The 20,010-nt window shown below is 34.7% G+C and overlaps 3 protein-coding genes across 5 annotated transcripts in view; 2 read left to right on the top strand and 1 right to left on the bottom strand.

Annotated features, from left to right (window-relative positions):
• LOC127871070 (helicase POLQ-like) overlaps positions 1 to 8,562 on the top strand; it is a 66,929-nt gene extending 58,367 nt beyond the window's left edge. The window contains exons 21-22 of the mRNA XM_052413719.1: positions 1,841 to 1,975; positions 2,798 to 8,562. Of these exons, the coding sequence (XP_052269679.1) occupies positions 1,841 to 1,975; positions 2,798 to 2,986 (324 nt within the window). The 3' untranslated portion in view covers positions 2,987 to 8,562. The remainder of the gene's footprint in view (positions 1 to 1,840; positions 1,976 to 2,797) is intronic.
• A 3,026-nt stretch (positions 8,563 to 11,588) lies between these two features.
• LOC127871068 (caspase-7-like) lies at positions 11,589 to 16,743 on the bottom strand. The gene is made up of 3 exons (XM_052413716.1): positions 16,559 to 16,743; positions 14,718 to 14,831; positions 11,589 to 13,662 (listed from the first exon to the last, which is right to left on the bottom strand). Exons 1-3 carry the CDS (start codon positions 16,586 to 16,588, stop codon positions 12,832 to 12,834), a joined length of 975 nt encoding a protein of 324 aa, XP_052269676.1. The 5' UTR covers positions 16,589 to 16,743; the 3' UTR covers positions 11,589 to 12,831.
• A 156-nt stretch (positions 16,744 to 16,899) lies between these two features.
• LOC127871067 (uncharacterized) overlaps positions 16,900 to 20,010 on the top strand; it is a 28,070-nt gene continuing 24,959 nt past the window's right edge. For 2 of the 3 annotated variants that reach the window (XM_052413715.1, XM_052413714.1), the window contains exon 1: positions 16,900 to 17,471. In XM_052413715.1, coding sequence (XP_052269675.1) covers positions 17,321 to 17,471 — 151 coding nt within the window. In that variant the 5' untranslated portion in view covers positions 16,900 to 17,320. The remainder of the gene's footprint in view (positions 17,472 to 20,010) is intronic. The other variant, XM_052413713.1, reaches the window with a different exon arrangement.

Genomic DNA, 20,010 nt, shown 5'->3' with positions numbered 1-20,010 from the left:
TAAATAATACCAGTATGAAATATAGCTCTGGCATGATACTAGAGTTGCTACAGTATACTAGCATATGTAGCAATGTCTTAAATAATACCAATATGAAATATAGCTCTGGCATGATACTAGAGTTGCTACAGTACACTAGCATATGTAGCAATGTCTTAAATAATACCAGTATGAAATATAGCTCTGGCATGATACTAGTATATGTAGCAATGTCTTAAATAATACCAGTATGAAATATAGCTCTGGCATGATACTAGAGTTGCTACAGTACACTAGCATATGTAGCAATGTCCTAAATAATACCAGTATGAAATATAGCTCTGGCATGATACTAGAGTTGCTACAGTACACTAGTATATGTAGCAATGTCATGAATAATACCAGTATGAAATATAGCTCTGGCATGATACTAGAGTTGCTACTGTACACTAGTATATGTAGCAATGTCTTAAATAATACCAGTATGAAATATAGCTCTGGCATGATACTAGAGTTGCTACAGTACACTAGCATATGTAGCAATGTCTTAAATAATACCAGTATGAAATATAGCTCTGGCATGATACTAGAGTTGCTACAGTACACTAGTATATGTAGCAATGTCATAAATAATACCAGTATGAAATATAGCTCTGGCATGATACTAGAGTTGCTACAGTATACTAGTATATGTAGCAATGTCTTAAATAATACCAGTATGAAATATAGCTCTGGCATGATACTAGAGTTGCTACAGTACACTGGCATATGTAGCAATGTCATAAATAATACCAGTATGAAATATAGCTCTGGCATGATACTAGAGTTGCTACAGTACACTAGCATATGTAGCAATGTCTTAAATAATACCAGTATTAAATATAGCTCTGGCATGATACTAGAGTTGCTACAGTATACTAGCATATGTAGCAATGTCTTAAATAATACCAGTATGAAATATAGCCCTGGCATGATACTAGAGTTGCTACAGTACACTAGCATATGTAGCAATGTCTTAAATAATACCAGTATGAAATATAGCTCTGGCATGATACTAGAGTTTCTACAGTACACTAGCATATGTAGCAATGTCATAAATAATACCAGTATGAAATATAGCTCTGGCATGATACTAGAGTTGCTACAGTATACTAGCATATGTAGCAATGTCTTAAATAATACCAGTATGAAATATAGCTCTGGCATGATACTAGAGTTGCTACAGTATACTAGTATATGTAGCAATGTCTTAAATAATACCAGTATGAAATATAGCTCTGGCATGATACTAGAGTTGCTACAGTACACTAGCATATGTAGCAATGTCATAAATAATACCAGTATGAAATATAGCTCTGGCATGATACTAGAGTTGCTACAGTATACTAGCATATGTAGCAATGTCCTAAATAATACCAGTATGAAATATAGCTCTGGCATGATACTAGAGTTGCTACAGTATACTAGCATATGTAGCAATGTCTTAAATAATACCAGTATGAAATATAGCTCTGGCATGATACTAGAGTTGCTACAGTATACTAGCATATGTAGCAATGTCATAAATAATACCAGTATGAAATATAGCCCTGGCACGATACTAGAGTTGCTACACAATACTAAAAAATAATAATCCTCTGTATTTATGATTAAGTTGAAATGTAAAACTTGTACATGTTAAGTATTTGTATGCATTTTTGTGCAGGATACAAGAGAAATAATTGTTATGTATGTCCTGTGTCTGTACTGATTTCCCAAGAATGTTAAATTATGTTAACAGTTGTTTCAACATTATTATTTTTTAATTTCAAACAGAGTTTGGTTATTTGCTGAAACATACTTTTTCTGTTCAATGCTTCAGGGTCGAGCACGCATGATGTTTGCAGCAGGTTACAAAACACTAAGTTCTGTGGCGTCAGCTAGCCCAGATGAGCTGGTGAAAGCAGTTCAATTCATGCCGAGAAAAGTTGCACGGCAGGTTGTGGCATCAGCCAAGGTAATTGATTGACAGATAGGCTTATACACCTCATAAAGTAGCACGGCAGGTTGTGGCATCAGCCAAGGTAATTGATTGATGGATAGGCTTATACACCTCATAAAGTATGGTCTTCATTATTTGATGGAGATGTGTTGTGACAATATTGACTTTCTGAACATGGTGCTGGTCAGAAATTGACCTGAGAATAAAAAAGCAATTTTTTCAATCTGATGAATTGATGGTCAATAATAGCATGTAATAGCATGTAATAGGCTGTTTTAACAACTCCAATTAAAGATGCATTTGAATTTGCACCAAAGCTTCTTAAATGCTTTTCAATTAGTAAACAGATGAATTATGACAAACAATAACCTTTGGAAATGCAAGCATTATTTATATATTATTTTCAGTTGAACACAGTTTTAATTTTATTTAAAGTAATAAAAATATGTTATAAAGAGACTTCCTCAGTAAGTCTGTCCTTTTATGTAAAACGTACATTCCACAATAATTTATCATTTTTTATGCATGGATTGTTTTACAAGCAAGAAAAGAATTTGCAAAACGATAAGTTGGGAAATTATTATTAAATGAAGACTGTTGTTTAAAAAGTTGTGACATATCAATTATTTGGACATTGGTCATTTCGACCATTTGGGTTTGCTTGAACACTCAACTCCATATAATAGCTTTGCATGTGCAATTTTGGAAAATTATCATGCTCTTTATATATAACATAAAACATGAGATCAATTCAACAAATCTACATTGGAATGTATGTGGACCTGCATTATATACAAATCTGCTTGATAAAAAAGAGTATTAAATATTTTATTTTAGTTACTTCTCAATGAAAAGAAGGATGCAATGATGGCAGAGGTGGAAGCCTTGGTTACCGTGCCATCGGGGGTGAATGCAGTTCCCATGGCAACAATTCCCACGCCTGCACCTATCACTCCAGGGCTTGATTCACAAGAGTCAACCACGGACAGTTACCCCACTCAGATAAACATGTTGAAGCGTTTGTAGTCGTTTAGAAAAATATAATTGAATTTAAGACCTCTCAAACTACATTCAAGTTTTAAAGGCTTCATTTCCAAATCTACAATACTGATGTGCAGCAAACAGCATAAAAACTGAACAGACTGGGGGTTACTTGCAAGCTGTTCTGGTTTTATGCTGTTTGCATATAGCTATTTTCAATTTGGTTCTATGCAAGAAAGGGTTAACCTCAGATCTTAACCGAGTGCCATTGTTCCTCCATTGCTCTACTTTTGAATGCAATTACCATTCAAAGTATGGTTGATGACGGTCATGTATTACTGCGACCACAGATCTGTGTGTCAAGTCGTCTGTCAGAATAAAGATATTTAAACTTTTGAGTCCTATCCCATTCTACAGTTATGTTAGTTCATATGGCTGCATTGTAAGTCTTTAGTCATTTACAACATTTTACGTAAATTAGATGGGTTGTTTTTGGCATCATGTTGAAGAAAATGTCAAATTGCATTCATAGTTACTATGGATTAGTCTGTTGAGGGTTTGAGTGCTGTTGCACTTGCAGTTATTGTGTGTACAATAAACAATAAGTAAACGAAGTAGATACTAAAAGTACCTGATTGGCTAGCTTAGTTGGTGGAGTGCACAACTACAAAAAGTAGGATGTGAGTTCAATCTATTGTATAAGGATTCATTATTAAATCCTTTTCAACAGTTATTGTCCACCTACCTCTGAATCTAGTAGGGTAGGTGTCAGTTATTGATATGAGTTTGTGGCTTGGTACTAGCAAACCAGCTATCCCAGGACTTGCATGAGTTGGTTAACTGGTTAACTGACCATCCTGATATGGCTGAAAAACAGTTGAAAGCAGCGAAAAATACAACTAAATATACAGAAATAAAACAAATACATTGTGCAATTAAAGGACATAGATTGAAACTTTATGATTGTCCAGTTGCTAATCAAGCTATTTAAAAACGATACTGCTTGACAATAACAGTATGTGATGACTGGGTATTTTCTGGATGGCTTTATATTGTTGTTTTGTCGGTTTAAAGTGTTTTGCTATCCTATATTTATGTATAGCTATATGTATGTACATAGGTACTTCTGCAATCATTGCAATATCCATTTTATGTGCAATCGGTATGAAATCATACTATGATGTTAATCACACTGGTGCAGCTCTTGTCAAGAGCAGATATTGTTATATGAGAAAACAGGTATTTTTTAGTCCCCTACCGGTTTCACCGGAGGGGACTTATGGTTTGCACTCTGTGTGTCCGTCAATCTGTCACACTTTCTGGATCCTGCGATAACTTTAAAAGTTCTTCATATTTTTTCATGAAACTTGAAACATGGATAGATGGTAATATGGACATTATGCACGTCATTTCATTTTGTTCCTATGTCAAGAATTCTGGTTGCTATGGCAACAAATAGACTCGAAATACTGCTGAAAATGGTGTGTTTTTCTGGATCATGCGATAACTTTAAAAGTTCTTCATATTTTTTCATGAAACTTAAATATGGATAGATGGCAATATGGAAATTGTGCACGTCATTTTATTTTGTTCCTACGTCAAAAATTCTGGTTGCTATGGCAACAAATAGACTAGAAATACTGCTGAAAATGGTGTTTTTTCTGGATCCTGCGATAACTTTAGAAGTTCTTAATATTTTTTCTTGAAACTTGAAACATGGATAGATGGCAATATGAACATTATGCACGTCATTTCATTTTGTTCCTATGTTAATAATTCTGGTTGTTATGGCAACAAATAGACTCAAAATACTGCTGAAAATGGTGTTTTTCTTTATCCTGCGATAACTTTTAAAGTTCTTAATATTTTTTCATAAAACTTGAAATATGGATAAATGGCAATATGGACATTATGCACGTCACTTCATTTTGTTCCTACGTCAAAAATTCTGGTTGCTATGGCAACAAATAGACTTGAAATACTGCTGAAAATGGTGTGTTTTTCTGGATCCTGCGATAACTTTAAAAGTTCTTTATATTTTGTCATGAAACTTGAAACATGGATAGATGGCAATATGGACATAATGCATGTCACTTCATTTTGTTCCTACGTCAAAAATTCTGGTTGCTATAGCAACAAATAGACTTGAAATACTGCTGAAAATGGGGTTTTTTCTGGATCCTGCGATAACTTTAAAAGTTCTTCATATTTTTTCATGAAACTTGAAACATGGATAGATGGCAATATGGACATTATGCACGTCATTTCATTTTGTTCCTACGCCAAAAATTCTGGTTGATATGGCAACAAATAGACTAGAAATACTGCTGAAAATGTTGTATTTTTTGGATCCTGTGATAACTTCAAAAGTCCTTAATATTTTTTCTTGAAACTTGAAATATGGATAGATGGCAATATGGACATTATGCACATCGTTTCATTTTGTTCCGCCGTCAAAAATTATGGTTGCTATGGCAACAAATAGACAAGAAATACTGCTGAAAATGGTGGTTTTCTGGATCCTGCGATAACTTTAAAAGTTCTTCATATTTTTAGCTCGGCTGTTTTTGGAGAAAACCCAAGCTATTGTCAAAGTCAGCTCGTCGTCCGACAACCGCCGTAGGCGTCGTGCTAAACCCTTAACATTGGCCATGACTTTTAAAATATTGAAGATAGCAACTTGATATTTGGCATGCATGTGTATCTCATGGAGCTGCACATTTTGAGTGGTAAAATTTCAAGGTGAACATCATCCTTCAAGGTCTAGGGTCGAAAAAACAAAGTCAAGGGAAGTAATAAGCTTTAAATTGACATAGTTATCTGACCTGCCCTTGTATATATTTTTGTTAAATAAATCAAAGCGGTACAGTAGGCGGCATTGTATTTCTGACAAACACATTGTGGTAAAAGGTCAACGTCAAGGTCATCCTTCAAGGTCTACGGTAAAAAATACACATTTAAGAGAAGTAATAAGCTGTAAAAGAAGTTAATTATTCAATATTGAACATAGCCACTTTATATATTTGGCATGCATGTGTATCTCATGGAGCTGCACATTTTGAGTGGTGAATCTACAGTCACGGTAGTGGCTTTTAATTATTGCTACTAAAAATAGAGATTTGTTAGAGACAATTATTTTCAAGGGAAGTAATTTATATAATTATAAGTTTCATATTATATATTTCATTACCAAGAATTGAAGTTCTTTTCACAGTTACTGTACAAATTTATTATTTTGATTATTAATAACTCAAATGATTGATTTGTCAAAGTTTTTTTTAAATGATATTATTATCATTTCTTTCATGTACTTAGTTGTTAATAGTATTCATTACATACCTTTGGACTTATGTCCATAGATACATGATGAACTCTGGCTATGATCTCTTTGATAAACCACAGGCCTTGGTTGTCAGTGATGTCTGACTTGGTCATTTTTGACTGTCTACAGACCCCCCCCCTCGGTTGGATTGGACAAAATCCAAGGGAAGTAATAAGCTTTAAAGGGAGATGATTTTTAACCTGCCAAATGATAAATAGAAATTTTATTTTAAAGTGGCGCAGTAGGGGGCATTGTGTTTCTGACGAACACATCTCTTGTTGAGCCACTAGGTCAAAGGTCAAGGTCAAAAAAAAATAATTAATAATTCTGACAAGCTTTCGCAGCCGAGCATGGCACCCGTTATGCGGTGCTCTTGTTTAAATGAAACTTCCAACATGGATATATGGCAATATGGACATTATGCACGTCATTTCATTTTGTTCCTACGTCAAAAATTCTGGTTGCTATGGCAACAACAACAAAATATTAACAATGGTGGAATTTCTGACAATGGTGGAGCCGGTAGGGGACTTTTATTGCTTGGCAATAGTCTTGTTGTACATTAATTATTTTATTACAGTATTTGATTTTCTTTAAATGCATGGCCCATTATTAGTATGTTGAATGTGCCAGCATTAATTGAAAAAAAACTCTTCTGTTTCAATTCATATATTGCAATATTAAATTATTATACGCCATATTTAAATAACAAGCGATTTTTGTTATACTCTGTTCTATAAAGCACTTACATACGTGTAACTTATAGAAAAGTGCAGTATGCAAAATAAAAAGGTTAAAAAAAGAAACAATATGAATAAAAAAAAACTATAACAAAAAATTATTAATAGTTGATTTACCTTGCACTAATGCTCAATGCCCTCTTTCAATATATTAAGTTTTGTTTAAAGCCATGCAATACATTTGAATTGATGCTCAAAACATAAAAATACACGAAGTCCAGTAACTATAGTACGGAGTTATTATACACGACAGGGACGAGCTATAAAACTAGAGGGCCAAGATGGCCCTAGTTCGCTCACCTGAGAGGAGTCGGTTCATTCAATCTTTACCAAATGTCAAACTTACCTAGATATTGTCCAGACAAACATCCTGGTCAAGTTTCATAATTATTTCATCTGCGAGTCATGATCAATGTACCTATGAAGTTTCATGATCCTAGGTGTAAGCATTCTTGAGTTATCATCCGGAAACCATTTTTAGCTCATCTATTTTTTGAAAAAAAATTATGAGCTATTGTCATCACCTTGGCGTCGGTTTTGGCGTCAGCGTCCGGTTAAGTTTTGCGTTTGGGTACACTTTTCTCATGAAGTATCAATGCAATTTGCATTCAAACTTGGTACACTTACTTACTATCATGAGGGGACTGGGCAGGCAAAGTTAGATACTTACAGAATGGCTTACAGAATTATGTGCCCTTTTTATACTTAGAAAATTGAAAATTTTGGTTAAGTTTTGTTTTTAGGTCCATTTTATTCCTTAAGTATCAAAGCTATTGCTTTCATACTTGCAACACTTACTAACTATCATAAGGGGACTGTGCAGGCAAAGTTATGTAACTCTGACTGGCATTTTGACAGAATTATGTGCCCTTTTTATACTGAGAAAATTGAAAATTGGTTAAGTTTTGTGTTTAGGTCCACTTTTTTCCTAAAGTATCAAAGCCATTGCTTTAATACTTGCAACACTTACTAACTATCATTAGGGAACTGTGCAGGCAAAGTAATGTAACTCTGACTGGCATTTTGACGGAATTATGTGCCCTTTTTAATTTAGAAAATTGACAATTTGGTTAAGTTTTGTGTTTAGGTCCACTTTTTTCCTAAAGTATCAAAGCCATTGCTTTCATACTTGCAACACTTACTACCGGTAACTATCGTAAGGGGACTGTGCAGGCAAAGTTATGTAACTCTGACTGGCATTTTGACAGAATTATGTGCCTTTTTTATACTTAGAAAATTAAAAATTTGGTTAAGTTTTGTGTTTAGGTCCACTTTTTTCCTTAAGTATCAAAGCCATTGCTTTCATACTTGCAACACTTACTAACTATCGTAAAGGGACTGTGCAGTCAAAGTTATGTAACTCTGACTGGCATTTTGACGGAATTATGGGCCCTTTATACTTTCGTTAAGTTTTGTGTTTTGGTCCACTTTACCCCTAAAGTATCATAGATTGCTTTCATACTTGGAACACTCGCAAACTATCATAATGGGACAGTAAAGGACAAGTTGCATAACTCTGGTTGTCATTTTTACGGAATTATGGCCGTTTTTTGACTTAGTAACTTTGAATATATGGTTACATTTTGTGTTTAGATTCACTTTACTTCTAAAGTATCAAGGCTATTGCTTTTAAACTTTAAATACATTCATGCTATCATGAGGGTACTGTACCTGGCAAGTTGAATTTTACCTTGACCTTTGAATGACCTTGACTCTCAAGGTCAAATTATTAAATTTTGCTAAAATTGCCATAACTTCTTTATTTATGATTAGATTTGATTGATACTTGGACAAAACAACTCTTACCTGACATACCACAATTGACAATATTTTTTTTTTTAAATTAAAGATCATCTAATAAATGACCACCACACCCTCACACTATACCCCCCCCCCCCACCCCAAAAAAATAATTTTTATGCCCCCGGTAGGGTGGCATATAGCAGTTGAACTGTCCGTCAGTATGTCAGTCAGTCTGTCTGTCAGTCCGAAAAAAACTTTAACATTGGCCATAACTTTTTCACTTTTTAAGATAGCAACTTGATATTTGGCATGCATGTGTATCTCATGGAGCTGCACATTTTGAATGGTGAAAGGTCAAGGTCATCCTTAAAGGTCAAATGTCAAATTTATGGTGTCTGTCCGTCCGAAAACTTTAACATTGGCCATAACTTTTTCAATATTGAAGATAGCAACTTGATATTTGGCATGCATGTGTATCTCATGGAGCTGAACATTTTGAGTGGTGAAAGGTGAAGGTAATCCTTCAAGGTCAAATGTCAAATATATGGCGTCTGTCCGTCCGAAAACTTTAACATTGGCCATAACCCTTTTAATTTTGAAGATAGCAACTTGATATTTGGAATGCATGTGTATCTCATGAAGCTGCACATTTTGAGTGGTGGAAGTTCAAGGTCAAGGTCATCCTTCAATGTAAAAAAAATAAATTCAAAGCGGCGTTCTCATGTAGCTGCACATTTTAAGTGGTGGAAGTTCAAAGTCATCCTTCAAGGTCAAGGTCATCCTTCAAGGTCAAAGGTCAAAAAACAAAATTTCAAAGCAGCATTATCATGAAGCTGCACATTTTGAGTGGTGGAAGTTCAAGGTCATTCTTCAAGATCAAGGTCATCCTTCAAGGTCAAAGGTCAAAAAATTAATTCAAAGCGGCGTTATCATGAAGCTGCACATTTTGAGTGGTGTAGGTTCAAGGTCATCCTTCAAGGTCAAGGTCATCCTTCAAGGTCATAGGTCAAACAAACAAAAAAATCAAAGCGGCGTTACCATGAAGCTGCACATTTTTAGTGGTGGAAGTTCAAGGTCAAGGTCATCCTTCAACGTAAAAAAAAATTCAAAGCGGCGTTCTCATGAAACTGCACATTTTGAGTGGTGGAAGGTCAAGGTCATCCTTCAAGGTCAAGGTCATCCTTCAAGGTCAAAAAAAATAATTCAAAGCGGCGTTCTGACGAAGCTGCACATTTTGAGCAAACTGCACAGGCTAATCTGGGACGACACTTTACGCACTTGCATTATGCCGAGTTTTCTCAGAACGAGACACATTTTTTTTAATGAAGTTTCATTTCATTATATTCAACACTTCCTGAGTAAGTATCTACACAAGAAGAGAAACTGGCTGAGTGACGCACCGACCATGGGATTACTATATGCCTTCCTCATGAGGAACGGAATGAGATTATTCAACAATCATGTTTTAATACTGAGTCTTTGCGAAATCCGGTCGATATTCAATCCCATTAAATCATGAACACTGTCGATGATGGATAAAAACTGCAAGTTTTAAAACAAACTACTGAGCATGTAGTGTTTTTCTCAGGCCATTTTAGCGTGGCGAAAAGCCACGCCGCCCTCCCGGATCGCCACGCTGCCCTTTTCAAAGTCATATTTCGCCACGCGCCCTTATCGATAACATCTTTATTGCCTTACGATCTAACTTGGTCCTCAAATCAGCGTCCTTGATTGTCTGTGACGCTCCGACTGTGCTTGATTTACTCGAGAGACGTGAACGTCTAATCGACTATATTATTTGAGCAGATTTAATCTATTACAGTGCTCGATTTATAGGTAGACTGCCCCAAAGCTGTGAATTAGTCATGCGTGAATAACCACGTGTCAGTATCAACCGATAATGCCAGAGGCTATGTAACTTCGGAGACTTTTGATGAAAAACTCGATGTTATTCTCGTGGCAATTGTGCATTGCATGCATTATTCAGTTATATCAAAACATATATTTTTACGCATAATTACATTTAAAAACACAAACAAATTTATTCTTTATCGCTTTCGTCTTTAAGATAATTAGATCTAATTATTGAAATAATTACTGAGACGTATACTAATTTAACAAAATGCGAATCGCGTATACGATTTAACGTTGCTATGCGCACCTGTCGCTAACATCATTTGACATTTGAACAACATGGCGGACTATACAGAATTAAATTGCGACTCGGCAAAAATGGCAAATAACGTCGTAAACGATCGAATTAACGATGGAGATTATACATTCAGAAGGAATTAATGAAATGTCTGTGATAATCAACGATGCATAAAAATGTTTTAGATAGCAACAACATTATTTATTTATTTGTAATCTACTTGGTGGATGTATGTCACGGAAACGAGTGTTTGCATATTGTTAGCGATCAATTTACTCGCAATGTTATTTTAAACATCTGGCAAGATTATTGTTAGAAAATGGGATAAGACAAACATGGTTTCATTTATATGTAAGTGGATCTGTGTATAATCAGATTCATATGCATATATTGCTTTATTATGTTTGTCGTGCTGTACAGTTTATTGAAACAGCATGGAACATAAATGTACATTGCAAGGTAAATATGTTAATATAAACCATAGTACGTTAAAAACATCAACTACCATTAAATGTGCTTGTTTATATGTTATTTTTTCCACAACTGCTTCAGATGCGATTACATGTTGCCCCGTAATTCAGGTATTCAGGGAACGTGTTTGCCCTTTTTTGCCTAAACTGCGCGCTAAAATGCCCTTTTTGAAAGTAATGCGCCATGCCCCTTTGCCCTCCTGGGAAAAACACTAGCATGTACACAGAAAGATCTTTATGTACGAAAATCTACAAAACCTAAATTAAATAAGTACAAAACAATTGAACACCAATTTACAAACTGAAATTTATCACTTACAAGTATGTTGTTTAACAAATCAATCAATAATGCGTGCAACAAAACAAATTCTTCCAAAAACATATGTCTTATCGGATACTGAGATGCACATTACATTTCAAATAATATGGCGTACCAGACCAAAATTATGTTAAATAATTTAACAATTGAGATTGCTATTCAAAAATGGGATGCATATGAAATGAATTTGTATAAATCCGGGTTTAACATTTGTAAGAAAATCAAAATATCTGAAGGGAACAAAATACATTGTTTAAGTACGAAACGCTTGTCTTAGGCAAACTGAAAACTCTAGAATATGAAGTTACTGAATGGCAGCTCGCTCATATAACCCTTTGCATGCTGGGAAATTTGTCGTCTGCTAAAATGTCGTCTGCTGATTTTCTAAAATTAGCATTTTCTTCGATTTTTTTCAAAGAATACTATCAGAATAGCAAACAGTTTGGATCCTGATGAGACGCCACGTTCTATGGCGTCTCATCTGGATCCAAACTGTTTGCAAAGGCCTTTAAAATTCGGTTCCCGCACTGAAAGAGATATAATCTATCGGCCTAAACAAAACGGCAGTATTCACTGTGAGAATTACATCTCTGGCTTATAAACTTGAATAGAGCAAAGTTCTTAGCTTGCTCTCCACGTTCACGACTGCGGACAATCATTAGCTCTATATTTTCCGTATTGTTAGTTACTGCGCTGTTCGATTCAATCCTCAATTCGTTTTGCTGAACCATTGACTTCATGTACGAGTAAAATCTCTCCGTCTAACATACAGGCCCTTAGTCAGTTTTATTAATGACAAAACTGGCAAGGCATGCGAGTCATAAATCCGTTTGTCTTTTGGTCAATCAAGTCGATTTCGTTGATCTTTTATTGATAAGTTTATATCTCAGCGACAAATTAAATAATAGCAAATGGCGTAGCATGATCAAATAAAAAAAACGACATAAGACAAGTAAAACTAGGGCGGAAACAATGTATATATTTGCAACTGAATTCTGTCAACGCTCATTCAATGCACAGTAAATCTTTAATATAATATGTTATGTATTTGTTCACACATGGCATTAGCAGGCACATTTATCAAAACTTCCATTCAAACGTAAGAGTTCTTTTTATAATGGCCAATATCCATCAGCCATTCGCACTAAGTACTTCCATTCTTTGGATGGAAGTACAGATCCTTGGTTAACATCGACGTGAACGACGGCATTTGTTTTTTCCGGTTCTGTGCCGGATCTTCCGTATTGGACATGTAGCGTTCGGCGTAAGCCACCAACTTAGCGACTTTCGTCAGCAACTTTTGAATTTCCAACACGGTCCCGTATTGGTCTAATATGCAGCACAGCGCCTGGATATACCACGACCCGTTGGTGGAATTGCGCCACGAATAATACCCGGGGACCGTTGAGAACGACAACAGGAAGTCCGCCTCGCTTGGGATTTTCATGACTTCCGATTTTTCGAGGTCACTTTCAACGACTCGTTTTGCGTCAGCAACGTTAACGTTAGTCCCAGAGTCGAATTCCTTGCCACGACATGCCTGAATGAAGAACACTTTCGGCTTTCCGGCAAGCGTCGGGCAATGGGCGCCTTTGAAATACTGGAAAATCTCCTCCAATTCTATTATGCCGTCTGTCCCGCAGATCTTGCCTTCCTCCCCGTGGCTCAGCAGTACCGCCACAAAACAGTCCACGTCAGAGTGGTCTTCCTTTGCGACTTTAGCGAACACGTCTTTCATGACCTGGCATGTGGCGTTATGGTGGTGGTCCAGATCGAACCCAAGACGCCGCAACCGATTTGTGATGCGCGTGTGATCGATATCTGTTCCCGATCGTACACCGTATCCGAGTTTTTGCATGTTGTCTGTGAAGTTTTTGTTGTTGACAATAACAGCTTTTCCGCGCCGTGGAAAATTCATTTTGTATTCATCTTTTTCTTTGTCAGCTTTAGTGAACATTGGTTTTCTTTTGTAGTTCTGAAAACATAGTAAAACAAAACGTGCGAGGTCATGGGGATTATGTTTGGGTCACATACATTAGACAGATATGTTGTATCAAACAATAACTTAACCAACTGCGAGTTAATGCATAAAACCAGTTCGGTTCTTTCTATGTAAATACATCAATTAAAATACACATAACATTATAATGTATTGTGTCAGCTAACGAGTTGATATTGAAATACAACTTGTAAGTTACAGGTTAAAATTTTAGTGTAAAATATCAAATAAAAACGTAGTCTTAGCGAACTTTTATTTATTTTTAGTATCGAATGAGCATATCATGATCAAACATTCAATGTGAATTTAGCGTGATCATACATTCAATGTGAATTTAGCGTCGTTTCTATAAAGTGATGCAATGCAAGTACCGGTAGGCAATGTGCGTATTCAGTGTCAAGTTGTTACTGATGGCCATACGAAAATTATACTTTACATTCAAATATAAAATAAACACTCATTATAAATGGTCTTAATTTAATTTTGATAAACTAGAGGTACAACTGTTATGCGCCTTAAATAACGGGGCAATTATTCTAGAACCCCCTCCCCCCCACTTGATATTTCAACAAATTGAAAGCTCTATTGAATCCCAGCACTGTTTTCAAATTCAGACACTTTCTGTCATGACCATTTTCATTTTGCTTTTAAGTGGGAAAGGATTAACATGTATAAATTAAACAAAATGTTAGTTCAACCATTTAAGTATTATTCAAACAGTGATGTATTGCTAATGCAAGCCGATTTACCGAACAATGACCTTTATACCAGATGAACAATTTGTGAAGCAATTACCAGAGACTGAGTCTGCTACGATCGCTACATTACATTGCATTAAAAAGAGTAAGGAAACATACGCTAGCTACATTACATTGAATGCCATAATACATTAATGCAAACGTCATTAAAAATATTAACGTAAAAATCACTAAATTGCGCTACATTACATGGGATAACGTAGATAAGTAAGACAATATACACACAACGAAAAGTATCATTAATTTAAAATAACACGAAGTTACGTCACTTACGGCGTCATTTTCCACGTTGACGTACTCCTCTAGTTTCACGTCTTGCCACCTGGGAGCCCCGGACACAGCTCTTCTGATCCCGCCGAGATACTTGGAGAAGAAGTGTTTTGCGTCCTAAAGCATTGAGTATTGTTCTATAGGCGGAATCCTTTACGATGAAAACAAATATCAGCGTTCTTTTTTACGGAAAGGGCATGAGGCTGAAGGCATTTTGCGTACAGTGACGTCTAATTTGGATCCCTAAGGTAAACACTGAATGATCACCAAAATACACATACTTTTAAGAATTATCTTCCGCATAGACTGATGGGAGCCATTTGGAGGCAATGTGCTGAATCAGGAAATGACAGATTACGAAATTCACGTGTTCTTAATTAACCTTATATAAAGTGGTCAGCACTGTTAGTGAGATTCGTAACTTATTAATTATAGTTCTTTTATTAAATTACGTATTTATTTATTTTGTATATTAAAATACTAAACTATTAACCAATTGCAGTTGGCAGATCCCATATAACACAAGAATTAGATAATTGCCAGCCATTGACTCGCCGGGTGTTTGAGCTGTTTGTATGTTCTCCTTAAAGGGATCTTTTCACGCTTTGGTAAATTGACAAAATTGAAAAAAGTTGTTTCAGATTCGCAAATTTTCGTTTTAGTTATGATATTTGTGAGGAAACAGTAATACTGAACATTTACCATGGTCTAATATAGCCATTATATGCATCTTTTGACGATTTTAAAACCTAAAAATTATAAAGCGTTGCAACGCGAAAACGATTGAATAATTTGGAGAGTTCTGTTTTTGTCGTTAAATTTTGTGAAACTACGAAGATTGCTTATATAACGTATAAAATACGGCAAGTATGTGTACTCGGCGGAATAGCTCAGTAGGCTAAAGCGTTTTTACTTCAGGACTCTGGCAGGACTCCAGGGGTCACTGGTTCGAAACCTGCTCCGGGCAATGTTCTTTTCCTTTTTTTAATTTTATTCTTGATTTTTTACTGGAGCTTTTACGATCCAATGTTTACATTTATCAATATAAAGCATTTAATGAATAAGTTAAAAAAATGCCAAAATCTGTGAAAAGGCCCCTTTAAAGCTCAAAGCATTCACGAACAAACATTAGAATAGTCTATTTTTATTATCAAATTGTAAATAATTACACAATTTAACTTCATAGACCAAAACGTGTATGCTTCAGTAAATAAACGTGTATGAGTTATCTTTCACAGCATACATAAACTTCATGCATGTTATTTATGTTATTATCGCTTCTAGTAATAGTTATAAGCTTAAAGGGGCCTGAAGTAAAAACAGAACTCTCCAAATTATTCAATCGTTTTCGCGTTGCAACGCTTTATAATTTTTAGGTTTTAAAATCGTCAAAAGATGCATATAATGGCTATATTAGACCATGGTAAATGTTCAGTATTACTGTTTCCTCACAAATATCATAACTAAAACGAAAATTTGCGAATCTGAAACAACTTTTTTCAATTTTGTCAATTTACCAAAGCGTGAAAAGATCCCTTTAACGTGAAATGAGCAATAACATTGTTAACTTATTTTCTTAACTGATTACTTATTTAATATGGAAACATGGATTTACATGTAGATCTATTGAACGTGATTTAAATCTTAAACATTCTATCCTCTAGCGACGAAACCGAAACAAGACATATACATGTATTATCAAGAATTTTATATGCAGCAAACAGATAAAATACCATGTATGCAGGTTTACATTTTATAAACATAATTTATGGTTTAACTATGCTAGTCTGAATTCAACCTGTGATTATTATCATATAATCCTAAGCTTAATCTAATTAACTCACCGGATCATCTATGCCTTCTAATCCGTCCATTTTGTTCCGATCATAAATACATCTGGCACACACGCACACTCATTGATAAAATTCCCCTTCTACTTTGTGTATTGAAGTTGAGTAATTGTGTATTGGTAAAACGTTCCCGAGTGGTTATTCATTCACAACGTATATCTACCGAGACGTAAGGGGAGTAAAATTAAGTATTTAAAACAATCGGGACTCCTCGGACAATTCCGCCACAACGGTGTGGTGAAGCCCACTGTCCGAAGTGTTCAGACTGTATTTAAAAGTCTATTCAATAGATTGCAGATATATGGATGCAGTTATTTCGATTAGCACACGTTCGTCGTAAACTGTCCTCTTATTAATGTCTGAAAAGTGCAGAAGAAGCCCAACACCCATAGAAAGTTTAGTATAATTATGATGCGTTTTCCGTCACATCAACAATCTTACTAGTCTAACTCATAACACAATATTGCTGTTTTATCAGTTCAAGAGTACTGTATAACAACATATTGCTTTTTATTAATTTTACAATATGCGGTTTTTAACGTAGCATTTCATCTTGTCGTATACACGTACTTGTATGTTTAGTGGTTGTTAGCCCGTGTCAATGAAAAGACGGTGCGGTTTAATATTTTTTTAGAGGTCGGATTCATTTGGATGCTCGTAAATTCAGGAAGTAAACAAACAGTTGTGAGTCAATTCGTCAATTGGTTGTGATACATAATATTTGTACCCATACATCTTCGTAGTGATTGAAGTCCGATGCCAGCTAGGCACTCCGTACTTTCGCTCAAACAATGCTGCCTGAAGAGAATTGCGCTTACGTTCGAATCCTTTTGGATGCAGAGCTACAACGAATATTTCAGAGACCTGCCTCGGATCCTGTACATATTAGGCCCTTTTGACCATTTGAGTAAGCAGACTCGGCCTCCGTTATTTGCTCATGCCACTCATAAACTCAGACCTTTATATTGAGGAACTGCCCATCATCACCATTATTGTGGTACTGCTTAAACAACACAATATTCGGGCACTGCCAATAAATCCTTTTAGCATTCGGAAACCGGTCCATGGAAACACCGAATTCCACTTTTCACTGAATTACAACCGGATTACACTTTTCACCGAATTACAACCGAACTACACATTAAAATGATCGTTGGTATCAATTAGATACGGGTTCTTGACATGACGCCGGGCTGTTACCGAATTTCACTTCCACTAATCACAGACCGACTGGCCAAGTTTCTATCAATTGTTTTGCGTTGTTTACAGTTTGCAGATTTTTCGACCACCTTTATTAATTTCACGCGTCTTTAATCCGCTATTCACAAGTTTTTGACACGATGTCTGATTGAATATAATAGATAATTGGCTATAAAAGAGTTCCGATTTGTTTGATGATTGTCCTTTTGAATAAATGAAAGTGGGATATTTTTTAATTGTTTTTTACTCATATGCTGATTTTGACTTATTAGAATTAATTGTTATTTTGAGTGTTTATTGAATACAATATCTAATTGGCCAATAAAGAATTTCGATTTGTTTGATGATTGTCCTTCGAATGTTATAAAAGTCAAATTTTCCGTGTTCCATAATTTAATAAATTGTAAAAATTGCTGTACTAACATTAATGAATCATTTAATGGCAAATACTTATATACGGTCCAGATTTGCGGACCATAAAGAACATGTCTGACTTAATATTGATTGCGTGTCCCACGTCTTTCAATATTGTATCAATAAATTTATTAAAATATATAATATAATGTATCTGTAATGACATTAATTAAAAAATACTTGTTTAAATTTGAACATCGGCGGACTATACGGATCAAGTGTCAAAGCGAGAATATACGATATTGTCAAAAATGTATGAATTAATATAAAATGTGTATAAACTTATTATACATATATTTCGATATAAATTAAAATAAAAGTAAAGAACAACACGTGTAATGCGAAATAAGCCAGATATAAAATCTGAATTTAAAATGCCAGTACAATAGAATGTCAGTACAATAGAATTCGCCAGCGTGTATATCATGCATGTACGATATGAATCTAAATTAAGGTTTACGGATTATTTTAATTTCCTTTCAGCGGCTAATTTCTTTTTGCTGCATTTTATGAAATTCGTCTTCAGTCTTCAGTGTAAATTGTTCATGCCTATTCAGTGTTTTGGTAACATATATTTATCAATATATTACAATTAAACACTTATAAAAATCGTATAATCTCGCTTTAATAAGTAGTTCATGTTCATTCAAGATTATGATACAATATAAGATATACAAATGACGAGGCCATAAACGGCAATATTTCTTGATTTTCATTGTTAACTAACTCATCAATTATCAATGAGTGAAATTATTAACATGAAACAAGATGGGCGTCCTCGAGATGCAAACAAATGCCGACATTGTCTACAATAATAACGATTGTCGCACTCAGTAATTGGTAATTACAGACGTGTTAATCATTTATGGTATATTCTCAAACACGAAAAATAGATAATGCGTTTCACAACAATCAGTAAGTGTCATAAATTGGGCGTATTCCAGATGCAAACATACGAGTCAATAATACGAGTGTTATTATACCCGTATTGACATTTTAAAATACGTTTGACTGCTAATTTTGAATAAAATGTATGAAATAGATATAAACAAGTGTTTGATAAAAAGATGCATTGATAAAAAATGGGTTGTTTGCAGAATTTTTAAGATAGAAACACGAGTGTATTTTTATAAAAAATTTAAGTGATGAAAGAAATTTTAATAAACGTTGTCACCAAGCAACATATATTAATTCAATTTTATAAAAATAGATTTTAATCATAAAAGTGCATGTTTGCGTGATGCTTACTGATTATAGGAATAATAAATGTCACAATTCAAATGAGTAAAAAATCTGAGAATATGAATAATTTGACATTTTCACGTTGAACGACTTTTAACATAACGTCGGTAGACCCGAATAAATACACTTCATTTATATCAGGCAAATAACAATTAGTATACTAAAACAGAGGAAAACTGCACTGTGTAATAGCAAACTGCTGTGTTGATCCGTATCTTATCAGCTCAATACACAGACCCCTGGCTACTGTACTGGAAAATTATATATTGCTAAAATAACTGATTTCTCTTATTGCCAAATTGTTGTGTACATTTAAAAAAAACGGGAATGGAGCCACTTTTAATTAAGTTCACAGTATAGAGATAATCTAATTAAAGACAGCGCTAATTAAATGTGAAGCTGGATATTAACAAATATGATCCATTTCGCTTAGCTCAACGTTCAATGGAACGCGCACTTAACAAAATTGTAAAACATCACGTGCATTTTTTTTAAAAAATCTTCAGAAATATTATATGTTATACATCGTTTTGTTTTGTTTATTTATTAACTCATCCACAAAGAAAATAATGAAAAATTTCTACATTAAA

Source organism: Dreissena polymorpha, chromosome 3 (assembly GCF_020536995.1).
Source record: "Dreissena polymorpha isolate Duluth1 chromosome 3, UMN_Dpol_1.0, whole genome shotgun sequence".
NCBI classification, from domain to species: Eukaryota; Metazoa; Mollusca; class Bivalvia; order Myida; family Dreissenidae; genus Dreissena; species Dreissena polymorpha.
Note: the sequence above shows the minus strand (reverse complement) of the source record. Positions and strands in the feature narration are given on the sequence as shown.

Coding starts and splice junctions, on each gene's coding strand:
- LOC127871068 (XM_052413716.1), bottom strand. CDS start 16,588: ATGGACGGATTAGAAGGCATAGATGATCCG. Junction 14,832..16,558: donor TAGAAGGCATAGATGATCCG/GTGAGTTAATTA, acceptor TCAATGCTTTAG/GACGCAAAACACTTCTTCTC. Junction 13,663..14,717: donor TCAACGTGGAAAATGACGCC/GTAAGTGACGTA, acceptor CTATGTTTTCAG/AACTACAAAAGAAAACCAAT.